This window comes from Physella acuta, unplaced genomic scaffold (genome assembly GCF_028476545.2).
Source record: "Physella acuta isolate Inbredline_101_S28 unplaced genomic scaffold, ASM2847654v3 ptg002032l, whole genome shotgun sequence".
Taxonomy (NCBI): domain Eukaryota; kingdom Metazoa; phylum Mollusca; class Gastropoda; family Physidae; genus Physella; species Physella acuta.
This window is the reverse complement of record NW_026733536.1, coordinates 65,749-80,509: the sequence shown is the minus strand read 5'-3', so window position 1 is coordinate 80,509 and position 14,761 is coordinate 65,749. Positions and strand designations below refer to the sequence as shown.

General features: G+C 36.2%; 2 protein-coding genes across 10 annotated transcripts in view; one reads left to right on the top strand and one right to left on the bottom strand.

Moving 5' to 3' along the window:
* Nucleotides 1-7,679, top strand: part of LOC131931787 (HAUS augmin-like complex subunit 5) — a 56,576-nt gene extending 48,897 nt beyond the window's left edge. For 4 of the 5 annotated variants that reach the window (XM_059288626.1, XM_059288624.1, XM_059288623.1 and 1 more), the window contains exons 17-19: nt 3,055-3,078; nt 6,643-6,775; nt 7,507-7,679. In XM_059288626.1, the coding sequence (XP_059144609.1) occupies nt 3,055-3,078; nt 6,643-6,775; nt 7,507-7,639 (290 nt within the window). In that variant the 3' untranslated portion in view covers nt 7,640-7,679. The remainder of the gene's footprint in view (nt 1-3,054; nt 3,079-6,642; nt 6,776-7,506) is intronic. The other variant, XM_059288627.1, reaches the window with a different exon arrangement.
* A 4,039-nt stretch (nt 7,680-11,718) lies between these two features.
* Nucleotides 11,719-14,761, bottom strand: part of LOC131931789 (transmembrane reductase CYB561D2) — a 40,185-nt gene continuing 37,142 nt past the window's right edge. For all 5 annotated transcript variants that reach the window (XM_059288637.1, XM_059288635.1, XM_059288636.1 and 2 more), the window contains exon 6: nt 11,719-12,036. In XM_059288637.1, the coding sequence (XP_059144620.1) occupies nt 11,812-12,036 (225 nt within the window). In that variant the 3' untranslated portion in view covers nt 11,719-11,811. The remainder of the gene's footprint in view (nt 12,037-14,761) is intronic.

Sequence of the window (14,761 nt, the reverse complement as noted above, 5' to 3'; positions counted from 1 at the left end):
CAAAGTCTTACGACCCCCCCCCCCCCTTTAATTTTAATCCACCTTCCGTTAAACTGTTTTTGAAATATTTGCAAACGCTGACGATTAGAATACCCCGCCCCTCCTTGTAACTACAGTCACTTGTGTGAACTCACCGTGACCCCAAAAGTGCGTAGTTTGTACAGCTTGGTAGTTTGTACAGCTTGGTAGTTGGTACAGCTTGGTAGTTGGTACAGCTTGGTAAAGAGGATGGGGAAGGGTATAAGTCACATCACAGTGAGTTCATGCTATGACGTATTAAACAGGCATACTGAAGTCTAGACTACTATGACCTCACAGTGACCCCTTCACCGTGTCTTGTGTGTGTGTGGGGTGAAGAATACCAGAAATTTTTTCCTTATTGCAGACCCGTTCCTCAGCTATAAGTTATACTGTTAGCACAAACAGTGAATGATGTGGGGTTTTTTTTTTTTTTTTGCTCCACATTTTTTTTTACAAGTAGCCTATGTTAGGCTACTTAACAAGAGCAGACCTAAATTAATGCATTACATTATTATTCTTGAAAGTAATTTACTCTCACTATTATACAATACCATTTTAATAATAGTTTAATTGAAAACATAAGCAATTAGATCATGAACAGATAACATCAGTAATGTTGGAAACAAAATAGTTGCATCATTTTAATCAATTATTTTAATTATTAAAATTTTAGGTAGAGTGGACTGGTAAATTTAGAAAAGTGATTTTCTGTGAATTTTGCTAGAGAAAGTTCAAAATAAATATAGCTCAATTGCCTAAAATAAATGTCAATTTAGTATAAGTAATTATAATGAGAGTACAACACATTATCTGTCTAAAGTCTGGAATTTTTCCAAAAAAGTCTGGGAAAAGTCTGGAATTTCATTTTCAAAAAGTAGTACGAACCCTGAATATATTAAATTTCTTATTTAAAGTCTTTCTGTATCCAAATATTGAAGTTTGAGAAAATATAAATAACTTTAACCCTAACCACAATCACTAATGTAAAAAAAAAACAACATAAAACAACCCTCACCCCAATATTTAATACCTCCCTGAGTAGGAAAATGTTTTACAATTTTGTCTGTATGTCTTGTGTGTTTGTAAACATGATAACTTGAGTTCCATTACAGGTTGATGAAATTTTATATATAATTTATAAGTGTTATATCAAAATTATTGTTCTGTATCAACTTTTAAGCCATGTCCAGTAACCTGAAGTGGAACTTATTCTACTTTTTTTTTTTTCAAAAGCTTATAAATTGAATACTGTTTTCTCATAGATACACGAAATTCCACATATAACTAAAAGATCTAATTCTCTGCCTTCTTTCGAATTTTGAGTAATTTCCATTGACCGGAAGTAGTACTTTACGCTATTTCCGATTGCTCAAAAAACACGTGAGTTTATAAAGTACTAATATTCCGCACTATTATACACATATTGTTTGCCATTCACTTGGTGCGCAATTCTTTTTCTACTAGATTCTATTATTTTTTTAAGGTTTAAGTATTTAAAGTGGATTAAAAATCATGTCTATATCCTGAGTTGCCATGGCCATAGTGCCATATAAGAATATTTGAGAGTTTTGGGGAGATCACTCCCGCTTTATTTTTTAAATTTTAACTGATTTCCAGTGACTGGAAGTAGTATTTTACTCTATTTTCAATGTCTCTAAAAAGGCATGAGTTTAAGTTCAACTTGATTCCTCAGTCTATTGTCCGTCATGGTTAGAATCTTGCAAGCAAAATTGTGAACACTTCCACTGACTTATTTATTCAAACTTTTCATGTATGTCTATCCCGAAGACAATGTATTGTGACACAAAATGTTAGTTATTTAATCAAAGTTTGTTTAGTACTATGTTCCGCACTATTATAGACACATTGTTTGCTGTTCATTTGGAGTGCAATTTTTTTTTACATGATTCTATTCTATTTAAAAATTCAACTATTTAAAAATGTGTTTAAAAATAAACATGTCTATTTCCTGATTGTAATGGATATTGCTATCCCCATCAGTGTTATCTAAGAATATTTGAGAAAGTTTAGTGGAGATCACTCCCGCTTTTTTTATTAAATTTCTGTCAATTATCTACCACTTAAAGCGAAGTAATGTGTTTGTTAAGGTTGTGAGAGCATTTCAGCTTTCCATACCATTATTAAACACTGTCGGCGGTCCTCTACCTATGTCACTTCTCCAACATTATCCTTTGGTGAATACACAAAGTGAATACACTTGACAGAATACTTAGGACTTTCTATTTCAGGTTTCATTCCTACTACTAACATCACCATCTTAGTAGACACAGATTACCTCTCACATCAAGTCAACTGGATTAATTTAACTGTCTCACTTCCATTCCACATCAATCAGTTTCTACCACAAAACCTTACTATCTTTCATGCATTCATTTTATTACTTGCACCAATTTGAACAACACTTTAACTACTTGCACCAATTTGAACAACACTTTAACTACTTTCACCAATTTGAACAACACTCTAACTACTTGCACCAATTTGAACAACACGCTAACTTCTTTCGCAAACCCAGCTCATAACTGTGTACTATATTTTCAGATAAAATCATAATTTTTTTTTATAATAATAAATTTAGTTTGAATTTTGTTCTTTGCACCTTATGTTAATGAAAAGGTTTAAGCACAAAAATTGAAACCATAAGAATATTGCACAATGGTGATTAAAGTGTACTTACCATAATCCTGCAGTGTTGTCTAGAGGTAGATCTAAATAAAGTGTATTAAGTGCTGTTGGTCACACATGAACAGTCTTAGTTAATATGTATCTATTGCTCATATTATGTAAACTAATATCCTGTTAATTGTTAGTTTAAAAGTGAAAAAAAAGATTTGGAAATGCCAGCAATTTTTTACATTTGTGAAGAAAATTAATAGCTAATTACATCACTGACAATCTCAAACGTGTTCTATAAATCATTTGCTAAAAAATTGAAATCATCTAGAACTGTTTTATATAATTAACTTCTAGTGGATTCTTTTCTTGTGAAAAAAAAATGTCCTTTATTTACAGTTACTTTTAAGGAAAAAATCAAAGGTTGGAATTTTAGATTCTTTCTAGAATTTGTTTCATTCTGTTTGTTTTGGGTTTTTTTTTTGCGAAAATTGCTAATTTTTTACTCAATGTTTTACCAAAGTTGGAAAACTACATCACAAAGCAGGAATATATCATTACATGAATGTATCATTACATTTGAGTATGACACTAGTGTTGCTTCCTTCCCCACACTTCCCTCGCCACTTTAAAAGTTATTTGACCTAAAAGAGTACATACAAGTATTATAAGTCTTTTCAAAGAAAACACTATAACTATGAAAGATCGTCATTGTGTAGTTTGTATTTTTTAGATATATATTTGTTAGAAAGATATTGTAACCAAATTTTCCAACCTTGGTTAATGTTCAACTATGATTTTTTTTAATTTAAAAAAATATTTTTACTAAAATAAATCTGCATTTTAATTTTCTTTTAAAAATAATTAACCTATATTAAAAACAAATTGATTAACCTTTGTTATGTATGATTTTAAACTTGTTGGTATCTTACAAATTATGATGTATTTGGGAGAATGAAATATACTTAAGAAAAAAGAAAACTTCTAGTAAAGTGATCTAGTGTTCAACACTTGAGGGAATGAGCTTTTAGGATTGACAGTATAATATACAGCAGGGACTAACTTTCCCCCCCCCCCTCCCACTTGCCTGGTAACTTTTCCTTTGACTAAACCAACCAAGTGAATTGCCAATTTGTCCACTAATAATATTTGCCAACCATCTCCCAATTAATACCACTCTCCCACATTTGTACACTCAGACTTGTTCCATCACACCCAGACTTGTTCCATCACACCCATCACACCCAGACTTGTTCCATCACACCCATCACACCCAGACTTGTTCCATCACACCCAGACTTGTTCCATCACACCCAGACTTGTTCCATCACACCCATCACACCCAGACTTGTTCCATCACACCCAGACTTGTTCCATCACACCCAGACTTGTTCCATCACACCCAGACTTGTTCCATCACACCCATCACACCCAGACTTGTTCCATCACACCCAGACTTGTTCCATCACACCCAGACTTGTTCCATCACACCCAGCCTTGTTCCATCACACCCAGACTTGTTCCATCACACCCAGACTTGTTCCATCACACCCAGCCTTGTTCCATCACACCCAGACTTGTTCCATCACACCCATCACACCCAGCCTTGTTCCATCACACCCAGACTTGTTCCATCACACCCAGACTTGTTCCATCACACCCAGACTTGTTCCATCACACCCATCACACCCAGCCTTGTTCCATCACACCCAGACTTGTTCCATCACACCCATCACACCCAGACTTGTTCCATCACACCCATCACACCCAGACTTGTTCCATCACACCCAGACTTGTTCCATCACACCCAGCCTTGTTCCATCACACCCAGACTTGTTCCATCACACCCAGCCTTGTTCCATCACACCCAGACTTGTTCCATCACACCCAGCCTTGTTCCATCACACCCAGACTTGTTCCATCACACCCAGACTTGTTCCATCACACCCAGACTTGTTCCATCACACCCAGCCTTGTTCCATCACACCCAGACTTGTTCCATCACACCCATCACACCCAGCCTTGTTCCATCACACCCATCACACCCAGACTTGTTCCATCACACCCATCACACCCAGACTTATTCCATCACACCCAGCCTTGTTCCATCACACCCATACTTGTTCCATCACACCCAGACTTGTTCCATCACACCCAGACTTGTTCCATCACACCCAGACTTGTTCCATCACATCCAGACTTGTTCCATCACACCCAGCCTTGTTCCATCACACCCAGACTTGTTCCATCACACCCAGACTTGTTCCATCACACCCAGCCTTGTTCCATCACACCCAGACTTGTTCCATCACACCCAGACTTGTTCCATCACACCCATCACACCCAGCCTTGTTCCATCACACCCATCACACCCAGACTTGTTCCATCACACCCAGACTTGTTCCATCACACCCATCACACCCAGACTTGTTCCATCACACCCAGACTTGTTCCATCACACCCATCACACCCAGACTTGTTCCATCACACCCAGACTTGTTCCATCACACCCAGACTTGTTCCATCACACCCATCACACCCAGCCTTGTTCCATCACACCCAGACTTGTTCCATCACACCCAGCCTTGTTCCATCACACCCAGACTTGTTCCATCACACCCAGACTTGTTCCATCACACCCAGACTTGTTCCATCACACCCAGCCTTGTTCCATCACACCCAGACTTGTTCCATCACACCCATCACACCCAGCCTTGTTCCATCACACCCATCACACCCAGACTTGTTCCATCACACCCATCACACCCAGACTTATTCCATCACACCCAGCCTTGTTCCATCACACCCATACTTGTTCCATCACACCCAGACTTGTTCCATCACACCCAGACTTGTTCCATCACACCCAGACTTGTTCCATCACATCCAGACTTGTTCCATCACACCCAGACTTGTTCCATCACACCCAGACTTGTTCCATCACACCCAGACTTGTTCCATCACACCCAGACTTGTTCCATCACACCCAGACTTGTTCCATCACACCCAGACTTGTTCCATCACACCCAGCCTTGTTCCATCACACCCATCACACCCATACTTGTTCCATCACACCCATCACACCCAGACTTGTTCCATCACACCCAGACTTGTTCCATCACACCCAGACTTGTTCCATCACACCCATACTTGTTCCATCACACCCAGCCTTGTTCCATCACACCCAGCCTTGTTCCATCACACCCATACTTGTTCCATCACACCCAGCCTTGTTCCATCACACCCAGACTTGTTCCATCACACCCATCACACCCAGCCTTGTTCCATCACACCCAGACTTGTTCCATCACACCCAGACTTATTCCATCACACCCAGCCTTGTTCCATCACACCCATACTTGTTCCATCACACCCAGACTTGTTCCATCACACCCAGACTTGTTCCATCACACCCAGACTTGTTCCATCACATCCAGACTTGTTCCATCACACCCAGCCTTGTTCCATCACACCCAGACTTGTTCCATCACACTCAGACTTGTTCCATCACACCCAGACTTGTTCCATCACACCCAGCCTTGTTCCATCACACCCATCACACCCATACTTGTTCCATCACACCCATCACACCCAGACTTGTTCCATCACACCCAGACTTGTTCCATCACACCCAGCCTTGTTCCATCACACCCATACTTGTTCCATCACACCCATCACACCCAGACTTATTCCATCACACCCAGACTTGTTCCATCACACCCAGACTTGTTCCATCACACCCATCACACCCAGACTTATTCCATCACACCCAGACTTGTTCCATCACACCAGTTGGAGTAATGATGGGTAGGTGATGGTATTTACTGGAGGGGATATGATGGGTAGCTTATTCAGTGATAGAGGTAAACCAGTTATGAAAGTGGAATTCTATTTCTCACATCTAAAACATAAAATAACATAAAAGTGGGATTGTATCTTTCAGATCTTACACAAAAAATAACATAAAAGTGGGATTGTATCTTTCAGATCTTACACAAAAAATAGAACAACACAACAGAGCTCAGAGCCAGAAATTTCTACCCAAGTTAGAAAGGCGGATTTCAGCTGTATCTACTCAAGCTTCAGACATTGAGAGTATCAAAAATCAAGTTGATACATGGTAAGTCATGGTGGTTACACAGAATGATGTTATCTATAACAATGAAATTTCGTTCAAACTTTACAAATATGTTCCACTTCGATGACATTACAAGTCTATCTATTTTTAATTAATTAGATGTTCAATTAATCATTAAATCAATTAAATGGTTTAGAAATCTAAGGGGAAATAAAATTAGACAACACTAAATTTCACCATAGATTATTCATTAACAGAAGGAAATGTCTTATATTTTAACTAGCTAGACATGATCATTCATGAGATAATTTACAAACTAACCCATTTGGCATGGAAATCTTGTTTTCATGTTTTTAAAAAAGATAAAAGTATTTGTCATATTTCTTACACTCCCATTAAATAACCCAGTTACCTGTTGTCATATTTGGACTGAAGAAAATAATCATTTGTGAATTCTGCAGTACTTTGTGATTAACTTAGTGATAATGAATCCCCTAAAAAAGTCAGTTGAAAAATTTAAATAGTTGCAGTGGCCATTTTATGTATCAATCAGTACAAATTATAGTTAAGTACCATTATCAGTATCAAGCACTTTTTATTATACAAAACATTAATTGAATACTAGGCTTCCACAACGTCAATTTGAACATTCTGAAAAGTGTGTATGCAAATACTTTTAGTTGAATTATTAGAAAAATCAGTAGTAGTAGAGTTTTTTCTAAGACTTTAGTGACTTGAATATAGAAAATGTATGCTGTTGTTTTCTTTTTCAGGTGGGAGCAGCCAGCTCAGTTGAGCGCACCTTGGGTACTTACAGATGGCAAAACATTTGCAGAATGGATGCAGAAATGGAGACTAGCTGTCACCCAAATTCATAAAAAAATGATGGATATCAAGAGTCATTAAGTTATATTTATCTCATCTCTAAATAAAGATGGTTTAAAGAGGGATGTACTCAACACTTCTAATTCTTTGGCATTATATAGAATATATGTAAATACTGCAGGTTCGGTTAACTGTACACATTTACATACACACATCTATAATATAACGCTGGTGGTAGTGTCAGTCCTTCCCTCATGGCTATAGATTTTGGAACCATAAAAGTAAATAGTTGCCAGTTTTTTAACTTTTGCACAACTTGAAGAAAATATTAAATACACGCACATTGCTAAAACATATCAATGTCAAATATAATTTTCGTTAAGATTCCTAGAAAAAGTGGATACATTTTAATAACAGTAGGGTCTAAAAAACTAATCATTTAAAATATTTAATAGTTATGCCAGGGGAGGTAATTTAAAAATAAATTCAACTCCTGCTAATTAAAAAATGTGTGCAAAATCCTAGAGTACATTATTATTGGAATATTATTAGCATGGATTGGTGTAATGCAATATGCTAGGTAAAACACATATTTTAAATACTACTTTATTTATTTTATACACTGAATGTAGGTAGTCCAAACTGGCGAAAAAGTGCGTTTTAGGGTCAGTTTTTGCGGTTTTCAAAAAAAAAATTTCACTACTTCTAGTTGTCCTATAAGAATAAAAATTATATGTCAATAAAGTTTAAGTCTTTATCTGTCGTAATCTGGTATTTTTATATCTGTAACACATGTTTGAATGTGTTTTATATTTGTTTGAAAAGTATCAGTTACGTCAACAAATTTCACCGTTTTGCGTGTACCGATCGACCCCACACTGTTTTATTTGGTCGCGGCTTCGCGACGATGCATCGTAGAAGCATAATCTTAATGTCATTTTAAAGATCGAATTCTAGGCTATCGTTTGATGTATAAATTGAAAAAATAACTTGTTTATTTCATTTAAAAAATACAGATTTTAAACTTTAAATGACGATATATACACGGAAACAAACTAATTCTGTTTCAATTTTTACACCGATGTAAAGTTCAGTTTTATAACTACTTTGTGTTGTAAATTCAAGTATTTCTGATTTACGGTCGCGAAGCCGTACCCCCAATAAACATATAACCCTCGAGTCGACTTTCAGCCCCGAGTAAGTTGCTCGCCGAACGGTTTTAAAGGTTGACGACCGATGATGCTAAACGGATTTTACCCTTGCTAGAGCCTTCAAACAAGTTGTAAGTATCATTTTTAAAGTTTCATTTCCATTTTAATAAATGAATTTTAAGTTTGAATGTCAGTTTGGTTTAATTAGTACACGTTATTAATGTAAATTTGAACGCTACAAGGCCACGGTTTTAGCGTGTGAACTACGCTTGTACACATGGTGTGTTTAGACGTGAAGCTATTTAATTCAGGACATTCTAGGGACTTGAAATATGGATGCACTTAACTATTAGATGCTAGTGTTTACTAATTCTTTAAAATCTATTGACTGGGATCAATGATAGGGTCGTATTACTACAGTTTATCTGGACTATCACGTCAAAATTATGAATCGACAAATTCAAAATGGCCACCAGACTATCCTGGTTACTATGTGGACGAACTCAATTATTTACAGGGAACGAAGGTTAAATACTTATAAAATACTAATGAAACACAAAAGAAATTTATAATTATAATAACTATACATTTTTATCAATGTATTTAAAACAAAAGACACTAAATTTGAAGGACTAATGTGATTATTTTTTTTATTTTCTGTTGTGCACTCTGATTCTGATTCCCCTGCTGAATAATGTGAAATGGTCTGCGCCAGTCTCCTTAATAAAATGTACCAGATCAATTTTTAGATGGTTGTGCAATTTATTAAGATTGTACATGTTGTGACTTAGTTTTAAATGTTATATTAGTTGTAAGTGTAAGTAGTACTAGTAGCATTTCTCCTTATTTATTTATTTTATATGCATATAATAGTAACAATGAAGGACAGTTAAGTTGTCCTATAGGATGTTGAGAACCACAGTATGGCATCTTCATCATTGGATATCTCAACCATTGTGGGACAAGCAACGATTATTTCAAATTTCATTCAGTAGAATTACTCTTAAAAATATATATAAAAAATATAAATTACTTTTAACAAAAAGGTGTTTTCAGGCTTTTTCATATGTTTCCAGTTATAGTCATAGGACAAATAGTAGGCCTACACAATAGGCTAGTAGTAAATTTAATTATATTTTATTAATCACTAAATCAATTGTTCGTTCCATAGCTGGAGACATTTACGGTGGCCTATCCAGAACTTTCCTTACAAGGGAAGGGAAGAAGGCCAAGACCCCACTCCCCCCTCCCCCCTACAATTCCCAAAACATATCACTTACTCTTGATGCTCCACAAGATCAAGGTTGAGGGAAACAAGACGTACAAAGATGTTCCCCCAAAACTGTTCCCCCAAAGCAGTTATCAGGTTTGAAAAGAAACCAAAGCATGTGGCATCAACTGCTGCATCACTTGTAGGCATCACGTCTTTATTAAACTACATTACATTACATTTACTCTACTAAATTTTGATTCTGTTTCTCCTGCACTAGATAACTGTGGTATTTTTTAAAATAATATTTTAACTCATGTGATTTTTGAAAATAATTAACACATTTTTCCACGTCGATGTTACCAACACAATAATTTTAGAGTTATTCCAAAGCAAAAAAAAAAATTTTTTTTTAATGAAAATAAAAGTGACCAAAACGCATTTTTGTCATTTTCAATTATTTTTTTACCTTAGAAAGACTCATTTTAGATGACTGAAAAAAATTGGGCATATATATTACAAACTTTGCAGCAACTTTACCAATTTCCACACTTCTATGTTATTTAGTTTAAAAAATATGGGTTCAAAAAAATGGCACTTTTTGAAAATCAGTTTTTTACCAAATTTTGCTTTTTTAAAAATCGCATAACTTTTTTATTTATTGAGATATTTTTATAAAATTTGTGGCATAGACCTTACAATTAAAAGTTCTTTCATGACATACTCACTCCAGAAGTCTGCAATCAATAGTTAATTTCAGTTTGGACTACCTACTGAATGTACTGTTTAATAATTATTTTTAATCAATAACAGTTTAGAAACCACTCCAAAACGTCCCATTTACTTTAATCTTTCGGTTTGCGGACAAGCTGGGGTTTATAGTTGTTCACTAAATAGAATCAGGCGCGTATGCTGGCGCCCGGCTTGAATTTGCATGATGGGCTGTCCTTGAGTGCTGTGGGTTTGTGTTTGCTCTGCATTTCTTTTGTGTTTCTGTGTTGCATTTGTATTGGGTTTTCTTTTGTTTGCTTTGTGTTTGTGTTGTTTTTGTGTTTGTGTTGTTTTTGGGTTTGTGTTTCCTTTTGTGTGTGTTTAGTTCTGTTCCATAGTTGGTACATTTAAAAAGATTACCTGTGACAGAGCTCGGGTATGCAGCTAGTATATACACATATATAGGTGGCATAACTGTTAAAAATCCTTGTTGATCTGACTGGGTTATGGTCTGTGATTACTAACATTTATAATTATATCCTAGTTTTTATATTGTAAAGCCAAGGGTAACCCGATCTCAGAATCAGCCCCTACACATACTACCCTCAGTGGTGACTCACAACCACACTGAGGAACTGTTACACAAGGAAAAATATTCAAATAAACTAAGCACTCATTCATACTTAATAGTTTACTTATATAGACATTACTAATTAAGGCTTCTATTCAATTAAGATTTGAGAGGTCTACGCAGAAATGAGAATTTTTTGTGAACTTCATAAAATGATGAGTCTACTGTGTCTTTTTTTTCTTTTTTACTAAGATCAGATAAAGGAACATGCAAGGAACATGCTAGCAGATAAACTTATTTAAAACTTGCTCAATATATAATTTGGTTGGGTTTATGTGCTACACTAATCCCATGTCATGATGTGGTTACATAATCCTGAATGAGGTGAACAACACGTGTGACAACGTATGAAAATATAAAATCTAGATCTAGGAGTAACCAAACAAAAGGCTGGTTAATTAAAACTATTTTACAACTGCAAAATTTAATCCCTTAATCAAAAACTTCAAAACCAACAAAAACAATAAATTTTTATTAATGCAGTAAACATGAGTGGCCTAGAGATACCAATACTCTAATCTGATTAAAATAATTTGCTGAATTTCTTACATTAAGACTTTGTTTGCTGTGATTTAGGCATGTAAGTTGTTGTGATGTGTGTCATGACCACCAGAGCAGATGAACAAACACATGCTAGACTTGCGTACCAAAGGAGCCAATGAATATTGCTGGCTGCCCAGTTTGTCTGTAGTGCTAGAATCATTGTAGTCGTCACTAAGAGGTAAGCCAAAAGGCCTGAAGTGGCATGATACAGCTTTAAATCTGTAAGTTTTATCTGTAAAATAAAAAAATAATTGGGAGTTAAATTAGAAACCCCAAACTGACATAAAACATTAGTTTGTTGTTGCCAGGGTTCGTACGCAGTCTGGAAAAAGTCTGGAATTTCAAAAAGTGAATTTAAGACTTAAAGAAGTCTGGAAAATCGCTAGTTTTTGGGCAGGATTTTTAAAAAGTCTGGAATCTAGTTTAAGAAACAAAACTTCGTAGTCCATATTTTCCAAATAAAAAATTACGATTTTTAAGTAAATTTACTCCAAGAAAACGGATGCTCAGTTACTACGTCATTGGGAGAAGAGGGGAAGGGAGGGAAGAGATTTTGTGGCACGACTGACCGTGTGAATGTGTTACCAGTACTTACAATTGTCGTTTAATAAAAGCAGTACGAACCCTGTGTTGCCTTTACTTTCATCTAAATATAGATTCTATAGTAAATGTGTATGTGGCTGGCTTTGTCCTTTATCCATTACTAAACCTTTCACTTGATCCCCATTAAACTTTGGGATATTATTGGGAATGCTCCAGGCAGAGTTTCTTCCAAACATCTCTTCGGTGGGGGGGGGGGGGGGCTTCACCACCCCCCACCCCCCCGAACGAAATGAAATTTATATAGAAAATATATACTTTTAACAGGGTCCGCCCCCCCCCCCCCCAAAGAAAGTCTACCGCCCCCCCCCCCCCCCCCCCCGAACGAAATAAAATTTATATAATTCATATAGAAAATATATACTTTTAACAGGGTCCGCCACCCCCCACCCAAAGAAAGTCTACCCCCCCCCCCCGGAGAAAAAAAGTCTGGAAGAAACACTTGCTCCAGGGAAGGTTTCGCAAAGAAAAATTTTCATTTCTGAGGGGTAGCGCCCAAGCAGGGTACAATGCAATATTTCTGTATAGTATATAAAAATAAAAGTCGGGTGCAGTTCATCATAGTGCCAAGAAACTTTGGAAAGTTGATGAGAATACTTCTGAGGAGGTTTCTAAAAAACATAAATTTTGCTGAGGTGTGATTTGGCACCCAGGGCTTTCCCATGAGCTCTATGGCACCTACGTTGTTTTTTTTTTTTGTTTTTTTTTTGAGCTACTATATTTGTCACAAAATCAAACCCTAACTCTTCCGCAAATTTAAAACCACTACAAGCTGTAGTGTAAAATATAGGCAAATCTTATAATTTTAATGACTTCTGTGACTCGCTGCACCCCTTGGATAGCCAAATAGGGGCCACTTAACATGTACACACATTGTTCAATCGGTCCTCCAAAGTAATGGGGCAGGGGTGGGGACCAAATAGGTGGCTCAAAAATTGTCGTCAAATTTATTTATATTAGAAAAAGTTATTTGTAATTGAATTTTTTTTCTACTGTCGATGTTCCATTTCCCCTACAATCAAACACACGCTGTCGCTGGCAAAATTCTTTGGAAAAAAAAACAAAGTCCATAGCTCGAGAAGCTGCTAGATATGTAGTGGGCGTTCATGGTGTGCGGTACTTCGTTGCGGCATTGGTTAGGGGCCCGAAATCCATTGTACATTTTTCAATGTAAAATATATGTTGCCAATATTAGTAAAACTTTTATCCTGTATCCTACATATAATAAAAAAGAATATAATACTAGTAACTTCAGTTTTGTATAAGTTTACTTGTTTTTAATTTAACAAGAAAGATAATAGTAAACTTGTAGGGCCTATACTTTGAATTATTTCCCCTGAGTAAGTTTTATAATAGGCTTTGGGAGAAGTACCATCCCAAATTCAGACATACATCACCACTTTGCAGTCCCTTTCAAGTTTTTCCTGATGTACCGGTTTTTTTTTTAATATTTCAGAAAAGGTAATTTATAAGTAAATGAATTAATTTATATCTATCTATATATATATATATATATATATATATATAAAGCAATGTATGTTTGTGTGTGTGTCTGTCTGTCTGTGTGTCTTTTATGCATTACCACACCTCTTATCACATCGCCGTGAAACTTTGGGAAGTTGTTGAGAATATTCCTGGGGAGGTTTCTGCGAAAAAAAATATTTCAAATTCGCAGGGGTGGCGCCCCGGCAGGGCGCGATTTGTTTTTCTCTATATACGGTATATAAAAATAAAAGTCTATTTTGATTTCACACTGTTCATCCGATAGCCATGAGACTTTGGGGAGTTCATTATACCACTCTAGGGAAGGGTTCTGTAAAAAAATAATTTTTAATTTCGCAAGGGCGGCGCCAGGGGATGGTCCGATTTTTCTCTATTTACGGTATATAAAAATAAAAGTCTATTTTGATTTCACGCTGTTTATCTGATAGGCATGAAACTTTGGGGAGTTGATTAGAACACTCTAGGGAAGGGTTCTTAACAAAAATCATTTTAAATTTCGCAAGGGCGGCGCCACGGGAGGTTGCGATTTTTTTCTATATACGGTATATAAAAATAATAAAAGTGAATTGCCGTGACACCGTTCACACGATCGCCATGAAACTTTAGGAAGTTGTTGAGAATATTCATGGGGATATTTCTGCGAAAAAAAAAATATTTCAAATTCGCAGGGGTGGTGCCCCGACACGACGAGATTTGTTTTTTTTTCTATATACGGTATATAAAAATAAAAGTCGATTTTGGTTTGGCATCGTTCATCCGATAGCCATGAGACTTTTGAAAGTTCATTATACCACTCTAGGGAAGGGTTCTGTAAAAAAAATAATTTTTAATTTCGCAAGGGCGGCGCCACGGGA